Raw genomic sequence first — 16,705 nt, 5'->3', positions numbered from 1 at the left:
CCCGCCGCCTTCTGAATCCGCCGTGCCGGCGCCGTTGATCTCGACGACGCCTTTGATGATGTTGCCGCCCGTTTTGGCCACGCGCTCGAACATGCGCACGCGCGCCCCGTGCCGGAGCGCCTCGTGCGCCGCCGCCAGGCCCGCGAGCCCGGACCCGACGACGATGACGACGCGGCGCTCGGCCGCTGGCGACGTCATGACCATGTGTGCTGGACCGACGCCGTGCGCGGTCGTGCCGAACAGGCGCGCGAGACGGCCGGCTGCGGAGCGAGGAGCGTGGCGCAGTGGGTGGTGCTGGCAGAGCATGCCCAGCGTGACGGCTGCGATGAACCCGAGGAGCAGCTTTAGTGTGAGTTGGGAGAGGCGGGTTGTGTGCATTTGCCGCGTACAGAGGGGGCGACTTGTTCATTTTCGTTGCAGGGATGGAGTGGAGGAGACTTTTTAAAGGCGTTCGCCTAGGTTTCATCACGACATGTCGGAATAGAGGGAGCTGAGTTGGCAACATGTGGTGTCACGCCACGTTCAAAATATCGTATGATGGTTCGTTTGGATGAGCCGAGCCTCTCCCTCGTCTCGGTGAGCACGCAGTCTCGGTGAACTTGATGCTCACCGAGACGGACGCAAACGGCAACGCTTCCCAGTCCCGGCCATTGACTAGGTCCTCTCAGCTCCGAGCCTCCACCAAGCAAACCACACCAAACATCATTCCTTTAGAACCGAGAACGGTCTCAGGCGATTAAGGCCAAGAAGCCGGTTCAATCGCCTACTTACAAGATTCTTATCTGATATGGTGCGATCAAGCGATGTCACATGACCGGTCTGGAAGCTGAATGCTGCTATCTATCATTCTATCATATCTGGACCGCCCAGTACATACGTCCTACCTGAGGTCGTTCTCGGCCCTAAATGCATAGAGAAGTAGGTTCGGGCCTGTCCTCAGACACCTTTCGCAGACCATCCCTCGCCGACGTCGAGACCTCGGACAACTCCCGCCCTCCAGACGAAACCTGCGTCATCGCCCGCCGCGGCGTCAGAAATGGCAGCTCATGCACTTTTCCACGCCCGAATCGAGAGTGTGCCGTAGCGATCGCTGGCTTGGGGGCTTGAGGGTCGTCGGGGTTCGCTCAGGGCGCGAGACCCCGCGCCCGACGACCGGGCGGCGCCCCTCCCGACGCCGAGTGATCATCGATTACGTCGTTGCGTGCGGAGAATTAGGCGCCGTCGAGCGGAACTCGGTGCGCTGTCACATGGTCGTGAGATGAACAGTATTGGCGCCGTAATGTTACGTCCATGGCGGCTTGAGGTGTTGCACGGCGCGATCCCATGAGCGAGCGATACAGGCCGGTGATGAGTAAAATCGCACTATGGAAACGATTCATGCAGCATCTTCCATGTCAACAGCGAAATTTTAATTAGGTCGCTCCTTGTAAGAACTAACACAAAATCAAAGTTCCCAGCCGTAGCGACTCCCAACGCCCATCGTCCAGGCTCCAGCTCGCTGACCGTGTGCTCTGTAACTGCGCTCGCCGAGCTTAATCCATGGTGCGTCCGCTCTTGGTGCGGCGAATCTCCTTGCCCTTCTCCGACCACGGCATGTGAATGACTGGTACGCGGAAGAAGCTGTTGCCGTCATCTTGCAGACCTGCTAGTGCATTGTACCACGCCAAGAACGCAGCCAGCATGCCAAATGTACCACCGACAATCTGCAGGTGGCGAGCAGTCGTCTCGTTGCCAGCGTTCAACGCGTAGTTCTCGCACGCCAAGAAGAGGAAAGCAATGTCCAGAGTGAAGAACAAGGAGAAGAAGGCGACGGTGGACTTGAGAGTACACAGCAGGAGAACCGTTGTGAAGATGAACCAGCCAGTCAGGAAGAATCCGAGGGCAGAATAGTGGTCCGCGAAATCAGCGGCGTAGGGGCCGTCGGGGGCGGTGATGCCCCAAGCAGGCGTCAGCAGAATGCCATAGGCAATCCAGAAGCCGCCGTAAGACGAGAGTGCAGTGGCGCCAAAGGTGTTGCCAACGGCCATTTCCCTGCACGAATTGGGTCAGTCCAAGATATTGTATGGATCCTCAACAAGTGCGGCTCCGCTGAGAGGGACCGAAATCCACAATGAAGTGGCGACGCGGTTGAATCCATGACCCACCAAAGACGGAGTTCAGGGCAGAAACAGGCACAAAACGTGCCCAATCTCTGTAATGGTGCCACAAGGCGAAACCAGAAGTCGGGGAAAATGGAAGACGAGTACTAACCACATGCCAGCGAGGAGCTGGACGAGACCGCCATAGGCAAAAGCCAGAGGAACGGCAATGTTGGGCGCCTTGACGCCACGCGCCTGGAGGTTGACGCAAGACAGGACAAACGTCGTCAGAGCAAAAGCACAGAGGCCAAGAGGCGCGGGGTTGGCGAATTTGCGGTGCTCGAGGGGCTTCCACATGCCGGGCTGCAGGGCACCGCCGAAAGCCATGGACGTGGGATAGTCGTGGTAGCTGTCACGGCGCGATCGGTAGTGGTCCTGATGTTCGTGGCCGTTGCCATTGATTGGGCCACCATGGTGGTTGTGGCCGAAGCCATTGGCGTTCTCATGCATACCAGCGCTGGTCTGGAACTCCTTCTCTGTGCCGGCTGGAGGCACTGCGCCGTGCTGGGCGCCGGTGGTGTTGGCGGCCATGATGTCGGGGACTGGGTGTTGTAAGTATCTTGTCTTGCTCGGGGCTGTCGAGTGAGTAAAGAAGGTCTTGAGAATGTTGGCTGGAAGGACGATGCGAGGCCCAATATCTTATACGACCAGCAAGGATTGGGATACAGGAGACAATGGGGGAACAAACTTCCTCTCACCCGGGGTAGGTGGGGAGATTGTGCTTTAAGGAAGCTCGGGGTGTGCGAGATGGGATGCTCGTCTGGAGATACGGGGTAGACTGATGGGGGAGTGGACCATTCAGAGACAGCTGACGGTAAGCTGGTGCCAAAAGAGGGAAGGCAATTTGTCAACAAGTCATTCAGGGTCGAGATGGAGCAGCACAAAGGCCCGAAGGCCGTGGAGCGCGGACCTTGGTGAGAAAAGAGCTAGGGGCGGGAGTGTTGGGGTGAAATTAGCACCATGTGCCGGAAAGACGATGCAGCCAAAGTGGTGAGATCGACGCTGAACTGGCGATGGTAATGGAGAAGCAGTGACCTCACCTGAGAACATGGGCTCGGTCGTTCGCCCCTACCACTGGCTCTGACGCCAGATCTACCTTCTCCGGTCACCATGCCTATCGACTAGCATTGGATGAGAGACGTGCCTCAGGTCCGGGGAATGGCTGACCAGCATCATCTGGTGCCTGGGGTGCTGCATCACCGAAGGCCATGATCACTGGTCGGGCAACTGGGGAACCCCCATCCAATGCTCTGCCCTACTTTCCTATTCGGATTTAAATTTTGCACGACACGGCGGCTCAAGCATGTCCGGAAACTGAGTCTGGACCCTGTCGACAAAACATGGAGCCCTGGATGAGGTTAGGTCCTGGGCAAAGGGAGCAACGAGTGGTCGTGACACTGAGCTCGATGTGTGGCCTGATGTCATGTACCCTGAAGTGGTCTAGAAAGGGTCGGGGCCCTTTCCGTCGTGGAGACTAGCGTTCCGTTTGATCCGGGCGATGTGGGCGGCAGACTGGATAGAAGCATAGAAGATGGGGCTTCGTTGCGATGTCCCCGGAGCCGACCTCCGCCCACGTAAGTCCCATCACCGGGGGGAAAAGCGTAGTGTATCTCGTCGACCCCCGCAGCTTTCGGGGCGCGTCCAGCCAACACGCGTTAGAGCTTGGATGAAGAATAGACGCTCTGAAAAGGAGGCCCGATGTCCTTCGGACACTGAGTCCGAAGGTCGAGCAACAACAGTCCCCGTCGTCGATGTTCCTGATGCGGACGAGGCTCAGGTAGATGATGACATGGCCCACGGCAGTAGCGCGCTTGTAGGGATGATCAGAATGCAGATCGGGCTGGGCGTCGCATGTCGGCAGCAAATTGCCGAGTCAGTAGCGTTTGCGGCGGCGGCCCAGGGTTCTCGACGTCGGGATGCCCCTCAACGGACATTTGCGACCGTGACCACCACCACAACGACGATGGGCGGTACTATGTAGGTACATGTACCCCATTTCGAGATGCTTGTTGCTGCTCCATGCGCAGGATCCCTGGTAGGAAAAACTCTTCTCAGCACAGAAAGAATTGGAGCGACGACACGTACCAAGTACCCATCGTCGATTGAGGGGAAGGTAGGATCGCGACGCAGCCACGCCGGCCTCGAGCATCGCTGCGGACCATTGCCAAGTGAGCGAGACTGAGGATGATGGCGAATGGCTCGTTGGCATCAGGTGAGAAGGTACACGCTGATGCAGCGCCGTCAAGGGAAAGCCATTCAACGATGAGCTCAGATGGACCAGCGCTCTCGCAGCGTCATCATGACATGACCCGTGGTTGGAGATGGCCAGCCTTGGAGAAATGAAATGGAGGGATCGTTCACGAGTTGAGATGACTCGTGTGTTTGTGGCGCGTGTGGCAGGTAGGTACGGTAGCATGGCCGTTTCCTTCTCTCCTTCCTTCTCTCCTTCCTTCCCTCCCCTCCCTGGTCCTTGCCACATCCTGCACGAAGACGGGTAACACCTGCTTGGCGGGACTTGACGTGGAAGGTTTCCGCGGCAGCTATGCGCCACATGCACTTAAGCAACCACCAAGAAAAGAATGAATGACGTTTCCCCATCCTCGACAACCCTCACAAAGAAAGGTACCTAGAAAAAAGGGAACCCATCGGATGGCGGGCCCAGCTCGCAGATGATCAACTCTCCCCCAGACCGTCGAAACCTTTGTTCGACTTACGCTTATTTCCCCGGCAGTCTCCAGAATCTAGATCGCAGAAGAAATCTCAAATACCTGCCTTAGCGGCACAGCAACAGCGCCTCTAATACTCGACCCGTCGAGGCGGTCATGGCTCTCTTCTTGGCAGACCTCCGCGAGCATTGGTACCCTGGGTCGACATGCACACACTGCCGTGATGCCCGTCCTGCAGAAGCAGAAGTCAAATAAAATGCGTTGAGACGCACATGCCTCCCCGGAATTCGGTTGATTGATGTCGCGAGCCGTTGATTCCCCAAACTATCCTACATAACAGACAGGGTGGGATGGATGCAGAGCCTGTCGAGGTGCAGGCTAAATTCACATAGCCAGCTCTGACCCCATGCATTTAGCCCGCTAACAGCATGACCAACCACTGAAGTGCGCTGAACGGACAGGTCAGTGCAAATGGCCTCCGAGCAGCGGTCTCCAACGCGGTGCCACCATCGAATCTGCTTCCCCGCGAGTCTAAACAGTCACGATGTCTGTCGTCGGGAGCATCGCCTTGGACCGTATCCTCGTCACCTGACGTTCCCAATGCCAAGCGCCAATGCAGCCGCATCGCGCAACCCTCGCCCGAACTTTGCAAGCCCCCTCGATCGTAACTCTGTGAACCCTGCAGATCAGCCCGTCTCGGCGTCAAGCCCCCTTCCCAAAATGCTCTTCCCTTCGTCCGGCGGCTCAAAATCACGGGCGAACAAGCCACCCAAGCGTGACAAACGCGAATCCACTCGTCTCCATCAGCATGGCACCGGGCAGAGCCCCATTCCACCCATCGCATCGATGCGTGGGGGCTATTTGGGGGGAGGGATGGAACGTGTATCGCGTCTCTTTCCCAAAGACTTCCTTTCGGTGTGTGTGTGTGTGTGTGTGTGTGTGTGCGTGTGTGTGCGCGTGATGCTGCGTGGTTCGACAAAAGAGAACTCGTCGGCAACAAGGAGCATGATCCGTGATATCCGTTCCGTTGCTGCGAGAGTGGAACACCCAACATCACCGGCGTTGATGCGTATTCGCAAGTCAGGGGGTTCGCGTGCACACGCTGCTGGGTCTCCTCTCATAAGTGACGAGAAACGGATGGGACGGACGACTGCTGATCCCCTCGACGCCGTCTCATCCGGGCGGCTGGCCTTTCGCCCTCTTTTGCTTCTGTGCCCGCGTGCGCCTGTAAAGGCGGAGAAGGGGGGGAGGGGGAGATACCGACACGCAACACCTGTTGAGGCATGTCGCACTATCCAATCTCTTCGTCGCCTCGTTCAATTTACCTAGAGTATCACATCTGAACCACACCCAACGAAGCGGGATTCGATATACCCGTCGGCAGCGACGGCCGGTCGCATTCGCATGCCTGTCCGGTTTCGAGCGTCTGCTGACGGCCTTGAGGGGTTCGACTCGGCTAGGTCGGCATCCGCCCTGGCGAATTCCGTAGGGATTGCGGAGCCGACGATGCGGAGACCTGTCTTGGTCCCAGATCGATGAACTGAGGGGAACGGTTCTGGGGGGCCGAGTTGCTGGGCTTCAAAGCCTATGCAGAAGAATCGACGTCTGAGGGCTAGCCGCCCTTGCAAGGTACTTTTCGTCACCGCAAGGCGAAGGCCCGGTTGATGGAAACAGTATTGCGATCAACGCTGGCCAGCATGTTGGCAATTTCAGCCTTGATCGGTCCAGCTCAGTGTCATGAGGAATCCCAAGCTTGACCACAGCGTTCCCATTCCATATTCCATGACCGGTAAACACGGGCGGTGAAGGAATCTGCGCGACCTAGTAGTCTGACCATCTGGGCGTAATCTAACATGCATCAAAGCTGTAGTCTACTCCTGTCAATACGGCTCGACTTCGACGAGCCTCGCCGTCAAACGTACAGTAGAGTGCTGCAGGTCGAACATATCCGCTCCCCAGAACCTTGCTTCTTTTCCCACAGCCTTGGCTGCGAAAGAAGCGAACCTAGCTGATCCTGTGTTGGATCGAGTCTTTGGCATCCCGACCCTCGTCGACTGGCTCGTTACATCCTTGACGCAGGCTGACACGAAAGTCTAGCATCCAACATGGGTATCATTCGTCAGCTCAAACCTATCGTTGCCAATAACTCTATGATCCAAAACAAAGCTTCTTCTGTCGAGGGTCGACATTCGCACTCGACGGCCTCCCCCGCTTCTTGTCATTCCCCAACTTTGTCCTTTTAGGTTCAGGGGTGCTTGACCTGACGCAAGCGGCCGCTATTGGAGGGACATCCTCCTGAACTGCCTCTCGAATAGTCTGCCGAGACAGACACAAGTCAATATGCTCATTGAACGTCCTCTCGTCGGGCGCCTGTGGACGGCCGCAGATGGGACAGTCCCAAAGTTCGGCATCACTCGCGGGAGCATCCTCGTCAATTGGGTTTGGAAGAATCTCTTTGCCGTGACGTCGAAAGGGACTCGACACGCTGTCCTCAGCTTCATCTGCGGCAGTATTCGCCTGCCGATGTAGCTCCTCGTCAAGCTGGTAAAGCTCTTCCTCCGGCCACTGTTCCCAACCATCGTCGTCCGTCATGCCTTGAGTACTGAGTTTCTCGCCACCCGCGTCAGACTTGCTCGGAGACCCTGTTACAGCATTGTCCTTTCGTGATCGAAATCCGAAGAACGCCATTGTATCGGGCTTTTTCGTGCTCACCAGGTGCGTCATTCGCAGGCCCATGAGGCGAAGCTTCATATCGGGCATCTCCTGCTGCAGCTTGATGAGAATAGGCAGAGAGTGGCTGAAGAGGTCATCTGCGAGGCAAATGGATTTCGGCGTGACGACCTGCCTTGTGAACACTTCATATGTATGGAGCTTGATTTTCAGCACCAGAGTACGGCCTTTGACCTCGGCCCTCTTCATATCCTTTTCCAACTCGTCGGCCGTCCATCTCAGCTTCTCCGTGAGTTGTGTTGGATCTGACATATCGTGGAACGTGCTTTCTGTGCCTACACTCTTGCGCTCGTACTCTTCCGCCGGCTGGATCTTGGTGCGCCCCAGGCCGAGATAGCAGTGGATCAGAAATTCGTACGCTTTTTGGCCAAACAGTTGGTTGAGATATTGTCGGTACTCGTAAATCTCGCCACAGGTTGTTACTCCGATCTCCGCCAGTTGGCGCTCGAGGACCCGGCCAACGCCATTTACCTTCCGCGGGGGAAGGCTGGCCATAAATTTCATTATGGACGCCCGGTCGCTCGGCAGCAGATACTGCCCGTTCGGCTTGTTCATATTGGAGCAAATCTTGGCGAGCTTGGCATTGGCAGCTATGCCAGCGGAGACTGTAATCTTCGTCTTCTCATGGATTTCGCGTCGCATTTGCTGGACGGCATCTTCGGGGCTTATGGCTTTGGCGCTGCAATACTCCGTGATATTGAGATACGCCTCGTCGATGCTAGCACTCTCGAACCGCGGGTCGTAGTGGGCAATAATCTCTCGGACTTCTTGGGCCTTGGCAATGTACTTATCAAAATTCAGCTTGATGAAGATAAGCTGGGGACAAAGCTTTTTGGCGACAAAGCCGGCCATGCCACTGCGGCAGCCAAATTTCCGAGCCACGTAGTTGCAGGTCGTCAAGACGCCGCCGCCAACAGCGAACGGAAGATGCTCGAGCTCAGGCCGGTCAAGCAGCTCCACAGCTGCGTAGAACGCATCGCAGTCGATGTGGACAATGTGCTGTGTGAGGTCGCGAGATATTTCGAGCTCCGTAATGAGCTGGTTGGCCTGACGCAGCTCGCGCGTGAGGTCGAGAGTATCCAGCCGCCGCTTCTTCTGCAGAATCTGGTCGATCTTCTGAGTCAGAATCTTGTCCTTGACTTCTTCCCGGTTGAAATATTTGGAGCCTTTTGATGCATTATAGATGATTTCGGAGACCTGGAGAACGGGTGAGTCAGCGCGATTGTCTCATGACTGAAGGTCCGAGGGCTATTCACCTTGTTTTGGTCGACTGAGTCCTGACCTGCCTTGGTCAACGATGGACCGAGGAGATGATACTTCAAGGTATCGTGCTCGGCGACAGTCTTCGGGTCATCGGGTGGTGCGGCCATCTCGGCTCGGAGTGGAGGGGGTGAACAATTGAACTCTCGTGTTCGTGGGTAGGAATCGCGACGCCGCAGCGCATGGCAATCTGCATGATCGTGGCCATCAATGTGCACCAACTAGCGGTCTCTGAAATCAGTGCCACAGGTTGCCGACGCGACGTGTGTCATAAGGCGGCCTTGCCCCTCAGACGACGTTGAAACGACGCGTTGTTCAGTGTCAGCAAATGTACGCGAAGTCACGTGGCTGCCCCGCCTCTGAGGAACTGGACGGTTGGACCAAACACTCTGCCCATTGAAAGTCCCATCAGGCCGTTAATCTAGACGGCACGTTAGTAACTTCATTCTCACAATGTCAACCAATAGCCCTATGCCAATAAGTGATGGCTAACCGAAGCGCGTTATCTTGCGTCTGCGATACAACGAGTTCAACGACGATGATAGCTCCTATACCGAAGCGGTCCAGGCGTACTTAGGGGCAATTGGGAGAAAGGTGGACGAATGCGATCCCAAGAGACGATACGTCTCGCACGTTGAGTCTCGGCAAGACTATATGGAGAACAATCCAAAAGCATCGTTCCATGTCACGCTGGACATGGAGAAGGACGCGATCGAAAACCCCGACTTGGATAAGCTGCCACACGAGATATACCGCATTCGTCGCAAGGCCGACGGTACCCTGTGAGCTACACCAAGATCTGTATAAGTCGGAGGTGTGATAGCATTGCCTGCAAATATAGTCTGCTAAGCATAGTGATGGCACTCTCTCGCGACTGCCCGATCAATGGCTAAGCATAGTACGGAAGTTCACAGACGATTGGTACACCTGGGGAGTGACTAGCTCCACCAAATCAGACTAGGGAATGGGATTTTGCCAGCTTTGCTCGAGAATGAGGTTTGTTCTGGTGCTACACTGCCTGATCTACCTTGGGCTTCTCTGGTACGAAGGGTGCCGCTCCGACGCACCGATTCTAGAATACCGCGGTTTGCGTTCGACTGAGACGAAGCCATACTAGCGCCGACCAAAACCATTGCGAGCGACTTGCCGCCAGTCGATTGGGTACAACCATCACACGCGTAGTCTCCATGATGAGCCCCAATCATGGATTTCGCAAGACAGATGTCATCTCGACTAGGAAGTGTGCGTAAGTTGCTGAGCCTTTGCAGTGGGTGGAGGATGGGTGACTTCCGGATAGCCCTCGTTTTCGTACACGATACTCTGGTTGTCGAGAACGACGAGAGATGTTCCACGCATCCTGGGCTGACTGAGGCCACGAGGAACGTTCCGAAGGATGTTAACGAGATCTTCCGAGGGGATGGAGCATGGTCGGGCTGGAGAACGTGGCCATCACCGTGTCCCTCGTTTATCTGGTGTTTTATTGTAGTATTGTGAGCGTACTGTCAGAGAGTTGGGTAGACCAGAGTGAAGAGCTGTTCCACACGTGGTCCGCAGCAATAGGAGATAGGTAGGGGTTCGGAATACATCTGATTTCTGGCCCTCCGCAGTCTGTATATATACGTCTCTCGTAGCCCTAAACCCTTGACCGACCCCCTGCTTGGCGACTCCTGGCGGCTCCGCAGGGTCGCCTGATAGATACTAACCTTGTGCCGAACATGAGGTTTCCTTCATCTATTTCCAACCCTCTCACACTATCCGCGAAGCTGCTGATGGTACTACCCATGAAGCTCCCTAAAGTACATGTACGGGCTCTGTGGTAACGATAACTGGGAAATTCTCATTCTGGCGTTCCGAATTCGCGGGCAATCCTTGACATCTCCGAGATGCTGTAGCCAAAGAAAGGTCTCAGTGGCCTGGGTTCGAAGAGCCCCTTATTATATATCTGCCTATAAAGTGATCCCGCCAAGACTGCGGAGCATATAGAAGAGCATTTTTCTCTACCGAGGAGATACGATTACAGGCCATGTAGTTCAAAGACGACCAGATTCATCAGGGCCACCAAAGGCTACCAGAACTCTGCCATGGGCAAAGAGCTCACACTAAGAATGAAAGACAACACGATAAACAATTCCAAGCCCTAGAGAAAACTCCAGCGTTACATTACCTTGGTCGGCTTGGTACGTATGCCAAAGCAGTCCACATCCTCGTCTTCGGCGTCAACAAGGTGGCCAGAGCTGTTCCAAGATTTCATCGTCACAGTTGTTCCTTCGAGTGTGCCGCACGCGAAGCCTCTAGCCAAGTCAAATCTCACAGCTGCGCAAGTCATCAGCCGAATAATACGACACGAGGACGCACCACCCTACCTAGGTCAAGTCGCCAAACTGCAAAAGTTCAGCCTAGATAAGCTTATTCAGCAGCAAGTCGCAACGCCAACTTTCAAACCTATTGTTCATGCCAAGGTATTAGTCCATAGTTACCTGCTCAGGCGGGACATCAACATAGCCAGCCAGTACAGGCATGGCTGGAAAACCATCGGCGGTAGTAAGCTAACATGTCGTCTTTGCAATTATTACTTCATCTCGCATCCAGATCGACTCGACCAGGTCCGCGACTCACACCGAAACCTCTACCCCAATTGGAGGCTTCCCGACGTTTTCGAAAGGGAAGGAACTAGGGTGAACAAAGGTTGGATCTACTTGATGACATTATTGCGAGGGTCCGTGATGACACCAAACGGACGCTGCGGGAGAAGGCCCTGTTAGGGAAGAAGCACGATTCCAACACGTTTTCTACAGTGCCAGAGTACCTAGACTCGAGGTCCCAGGGCTCAGTGCCTGGCAGCGAGACGTCATCAGTCATTGCTCAAGTTGGCATGGCCCTGAGCAGGAGGGAAGTCAGCAGAGACGTCACAAAGGAAGTGAAAAGTGAAGATGATGGGAGTATCGCTGCGAATGAATGTGCATACCACAGCGATGACGAAGACGGTGGTGCCACACTAATCTGGCAGTAAGTTTGTAAAGGTGTAGACAGCATATACTTCGTCGTCTGCTTTTGATGAACTCACATACGCGAACTAGTGCATGCCTGTGATTATCGGTACATGGTTCAATTTCGGGCAAGGTAATCCAAGCTTTGCTGTGTTCACGTAGCTAATATCCACTGCGTCCCACATAGGTTCCCAACATGACATGTCGAAGCAGTCAAGTTCAGACAGGTGTCACCTCTCCTCACGGCCGGGTAAGTTTCTGAACCCATCGCGTTCGTGAAAGAAAATCATCGAGCTTCTTCGGCCACGATTTGAGCCAAGCCATGTCAAGATTTTCGTCCTGCAGACCACCTTTTATTTCCCGGGTAGGTGATCGCAACTTGATCACCAAACACGCTCCCTTGCAGGTGAGAGTCGAGCCCACACTCGAGACAGCGTCTTAAATAGCATGAACCAGACGCCTAGCTTATCGGGACGACGCCGTCATGACCAGCACACATTGTGATCAGGGCTGCTGATGTGGACACTCTGACCAGTTTGCATTCCATGCCGCCGTTGTTGTTGCCAGTCGGTTCGAGAACCGAAATCGAGCCCTCCCCACTCACGATGGCGTGGAAGGACACGTGACGTCATGCGTAACTTTGATGTCAACTGTTGAAGGGAGAAGCAAACATGAGCCGCGGAATTTTTATCCGAAAGACAGGAGAGGGATCGGAGACTGATGTGCCGGTAGCTCCATTTCCAGCATGATCTGATCAGCACGTTGAACCATCCGCGAGGCAGCACAGCTTCCTCAAAAGAGGCGTGTGGCAAACTAGAAGCCCACCGAGGCCGTCTACACCGAGACGATTCACGATGCAAATCCTCGGTCAACGCGAAGAAAAGGGGGAGGTGCCCACAACACGGAAGAAAAGCGGACCGCAGGCAGCCCCAGCCCATCTCGGCTTGCCGAAGCCACCACTTCCCACCGCCCGTGGCTGGTTATTTCCTTCTAGGGGGCGTTGTCGCAGCACGGCCAGAACAACAGCCGGGGGCACGAGAAATTGCTGTGCAGCAGTCCTCCGGCGCCAAGACTCTGAATCAAGATTGAGGCCGGCGCCATCTGCAAGGCAGGCAAGCCTGGTGTGTTCCGTAGCGATCGAGCAGAAGCCTGGGGATCAGGCTGTTGGGTATTCTCGAGTTCACAGCTACTTCAGCACACCCCCTCTCTCCTTTGGCCATTGTCCACAAGTAGGTACCTAGGTAGGAAAAATGATTGGGGGGAGAGGCGCACGTGATGTTTCTTTGCCCTCCAATACTGGAACAAAGAACAGGACAGATGGGATTCCAAGGAGGCCTGTTCGTCCCGCCACGGCCTACAGTACTGATAGGTGGCCCGCTAAAAAAAAAAACCCCTAACCACCCCCGGCGCCACGCCAAAGCAGTCGAGAAACCCACGCCCAAGGAACGCCAACGGGGCCCCAGAGCATCTCCGTAACTCCGCTCATCAGTCACAGCAGAGGTCCTCCCCCGTTGACACGCAGCAGGAACCAGGGATGGCTCAATGCGCCGCAGTTCCCGTTTGGCTTTGACGAAGAATTGGACAAGGGCGCCTTGCAATGTGGGAGGAAGCACTGGAGCATGAGAGGGAGTTACGAGCCGACCCATCTCTTCACTGTACGACTCAGCGACCCACGTCTGCCCACGTCCTATTGATAGAGCCAGCCGCATGCTCACGGCGAGGTAGCCTTGAAAGAGAAGGGTCGCGCGTGAGTTCTTGATCGAGTCAGGAAACTGTGCCAAGGTGCGGAGGTCAAGCCAAGGCCACCAGAGGGCTCCTTGGGCCAACCGTACTGTGTGGGCCTTGGGGAAGGGAGGAGGGTGTGGCCAAGGAACAACAGTACAAGGAAGCTGGTGGGATGCCAGAGAGGGTTGGTTGGCAAGGCTGGCTGGAGAACGATTGAGCTCTTCTTGCTGTGCCAAGTTCCAATCCAAGACGGACTCGCTCAGCCAGATTGAGGCTTCAAGTTCAATTTCTGAAGAATCGCCAAAATGATCCATCCAGGGGCTGAGAAAGGAAAAAGGAATGAAAAAAGGCTTGACTTGACGTCTACGCACCCGAATTGGGTTTGATGGCGCCGTGCAACACGCGTTGCACTGGCTCTAGCGGTGGCTGTCAACTGTCACAGAGGACAGAAAGAATGCTGCACAGCCTCGCACCGTCTCCAGGGGGGGCGGGGGGCGGCCTTCGAGCACTGGAACATGGCGTCGGGAGAGAGAGAGAGAGAAGGAAAAGCACTGACTAGACACCTTCTGTGGAAGGGTGTGGAAATAGAGAGGATCCCCCAACCAAGAGGCACAGGCAGGAATCGTTCGCCTGTTGCCCTCGTTGCCTTCCTCTTCCAGCAATGGCCCCGCTACTAGCAGAAGACTGGTGGGAAGGGGCCAAAGACTGCGACACATGCACTGGTGAGCATGTCAATTGGCTAGAGGGAAGAAAGGACCGACGGGGAGTTTTTTCTTCGACCTCCGCTGGGGAGGCACAGAACCCACCACTGCGCCGTCTGCAGGTAGTAAGTACCTTACATTAACAAGTACTATGTACGACGCCTGGAAGCTGAAGGGTAGCTAGTGGGTGGAGATTGCCATATTACGTATTGCAGCACTGGCTCCACTCACGCTCAAGTACGAGAAAGAGCCGACGCTCGTTGATGTTCGCAATCGTCGTACCGAATCCGCTGATCATCCGAGTTCAGATGGCAATTGCGAAGACGAAGGCGAGCCTGTTTGATCCGAGCCACGTTTGCCCTTGGATTCCAAAGAATGCCTTTGCTCTTCGCTCGGAAGAGCCGGTCGATGAACTGTCTCGGCTTGATGACTCGTCCTGCGCCGTCTCGCACTCGGGCTCGGAAACGAGAGACGACCCTGAAAGTCTGAGCCAAATGAACGAGTCGTGTTGAGTAATAATACTACCATTCGGCAAACTCCAGGGATCCAGGCACCAGCTGCTGGGTTGCCTGATCGCCGTCGACTCCGAGGCCACAACATGGTGAACGCGCAGCATTCTTTCCAGTGATAACATGCCTGAGAACCGGTCTCGCATGCGACTTTTTCCAAGGCAGCGTTCGGTTTCTGACCGGGAGCGACGCGTCCGACAGCGACCCACGCCGAGGCGCAATGCTGAGCCTGTTGCGAAGCAGCTTGATCCGAGCGAACGCGACGAGGCAAGGTTTGATTGTGCGACCAACCTGTTGCGGTTTGCGTATGCAAGGTTGCAAGGTTGCTTGGTTACTGCGTAATGGACGACCAGTTTGCAATCTGCTTGGCGCGCAGGCAGCTAGATCTGGCAAGCAGGCCACTTGCAGAATGCATCCTTCAGAATACCATGCGTCCATCCAACTGAATCATTCGTCAGGCCTCCCTCTCATGACGTCCCACACTTTTGGTCACTACGTCGCTGAGCGATCGCACTGTGATCGGCTGCCTTGGGACAAGACTGCGACACCGTTTCGCCTCTTCGTGTTGGAGGCTCTTATTAGTGAGATCGCCTTCTTCGGGTGGCTCGTACTGTGATCCACGCTTGCCGGCGGTCGTTGGCTTTTTGTTGGACCGGCGGCGATTCATTTTAACAGCCCGGCGTGTGTGGCTCGTGCTATTGTCACAGACCAGGCCAGACCAGCGCTGGGCTGGTGTGTTGAACAGAGAACAGAAATGGAGCAGCGCAGGCCCCTGGAACCAGTCATAATACTGGGATGACGGCTCCCTGTTTCAGGGTCCTGGAGATCGATAAGGGGAAGTGGGGTGGGGTTCGCATGCAAGAGGAGAATCTGTCCTCTGCCCCTTGGCTTGCCACCAATGGGAAGTACTTTCGCATTAACGGCCCCTGGACCCGCCGAAGCTCAGCGCTGTCCAAGCCCCCCCGCCCTGTAGCCCTTTGAGGGCCGAATTGGCTCGTCCCAAGCTCGGGCTTGCACGTTCTCGCCTGCTGCTGCGCCCCTATCCTGGCGTCGTCCGTTGCTCACCAAGGGGACGCCAGCCTGCTAACGACGCACCGTTAGCATGGGTTCTAGCGGTTGAATATTGTCAGGGGGTGGGGGAACAAGTCCCTGGGCGGCGGGCGAGCCAAAACAGCGAGTTGCGAAATGATCTGCCCCTCTTTAATGTGGCTCGTGTGGGCGTGCCAGTAGTGAGAAATGAAGCACGAGCAAGCCGGGAAAGCGCAGCATGGGCGGGAAAAGGCGACGTTGCGCAGTCAGTCATTCGAGGTCAAATCGGATCAGTGTAGGCATCCAGTCCAACGGTGGACGGGGTAAGGGGGGGGAAAGAGGGTCGGGCTGGCAGATGCCTCGCACATCGCCGGCCTGGAACTCGTCCTGCTCGTGCTCCCTGGGTCGTTCGTCTGCCGATCCGGTTACTGTTCATTCGCCCCCTCGTCCGTTCGTCGTTCGATGTAAAAGCCTCGACTGCTGTTTCCCTGTCGTACCTCGTTCCCCCTCGAAGCTGCTCCTGCCGGTTTTGCTGTTCGTTCCTTCCCTTGCGACCTTCCCAGCTGCTGCTGCCCCGCCGCTCAGTCGTCCCTACATCAGTCCGCCGACAGAACGCAGGAACGAACTCCCCTCTGAGGTTCCTTCCGACTCTTCCAAGAACAGCACCAGCACCAACACTAGACAGCAGTCGTTGCCTGCTACCTTTTCCGAGGTGCTGTATTCGCTTTTCGACATCGCCGAATCCAACTTCCCGAAACCTTTTGCTCGGGACAACAACAAGTCAGCTCGACCATTTGTCCCGTACTCCATTCATTCCGACATCCTCTTTTGTTCCCGACGTCGAATCAGTCTGGACGACGCGTCGTGACAGCGCAACCAGAGCAATCCTTGGCAGCCGGCAGCTTGATCATCGAAACCATCAAAATTTCGACTCGTTTCGGCCTTTGCATCCTCTGCTCA

At 55.7% G+C, this 16,705-nt stretch overlaps 4 protein-coding genes across 4 annotated transcripts in view; 1 reads left to right on the top strand and 3 right to left on the bottom strand.

Annotated features, from left to right (window-relative positions):
• Positions 1-418, bottom strand: part of VDAG_06038 (osmotic growth protein) — a 1,786-nt gene extending 1,368 nt beyond the window's left edge. Inside the window, exon 1 of the mRNA XM_009659052.1 lies at positions 46-418. Coding sequence (XP_009657347.1) covers positions 46-378 — 333 coding nt within the window. The 5' untranslated portion in view covers positions 379-418. The remainder of the gene's footprint in view (positions 1-45) is intronic.
• Positions 419-1,532: 1,114 nt separating this feature from the next.
• VDAG_06037 (GPR1/FUN34/yaaH family protein) lies at positions 1,533-2,669 on the bottom strand (the record flags this gene model as incomplete). The annotated part of the gene is made up of 2 exons (XM_009659051.1): positions 1,533-2,031; positions 2,251-2,669. The coding sequence occupies 2 exons, from the start codon at positions 2,667-2,669 to the stop codon at positions 1,533-1,535; spliced, it is 918 nt and encodes a 305-aa protein (XP_009657346.1).
• A 1,016-nt stretch (positions 2,670-3,685) lies between these two features.
• On the top strand, positions 3,686-4,119 carry VDAG_06036 (uncharacterized protein; the record flags this gene model as incomplete). Its single annotated transcript, XM_009659050.1, has 2 exons — positions 3,686-3,712; positions 3,832-4,119. The coding sequence occupies 2 exons, from the start codon at positions 3,686-3,688 to the stop codon at positions 4,117-4,119; spliced, it is 315 nt and encodes a 104-aa protein (XP_009657345.1).
• Positions 4,120-6,897: 2,778 nt separating this feature from the next.
• VDAG_06035 (DNA polymerase kappa) lies at positions 6,898-8,904 on the bottom strand (the record flags this gene model as incomplete). Its single annotated transcript, XM_009659049.1, has 2 exons — positions 6,898-8,731; positions 8,791-8,904. The coding sequence occupies 2 exons, from the start codon at positions 8,902-8,904 to the stop codon at positions 6,953-6,955; spliced, it is 1,893 nt and encodes a 630-aa protein (XP_009657344.1). The 3' UTR covers positions 6,898-6,952.
• Positions 8,905-16,705: the final 7,801 nt, after the last annotated feature.

This window comes from Verticillium dahliae, genomic scaffold (assembly GCF_000150675.1).
Source record: "Verticillium dahliae VdLs.17 supercont1.13 genomic scaffold, whole genome shotgun sequence".
In the NCBI taxonomy this organism is placed as follows: Eukaryota; Fungi; Ascomycota; class Sordariomycetes; order Glomerellales; family Plectosphaerellaceae; genus Verticillium; species Verticillium dahliae.
The sequence above is the reverse complement of the archived record's forward strand: the minus strand, read 5'-3'. Positions and strand labels throughout refer to the sequence as shown.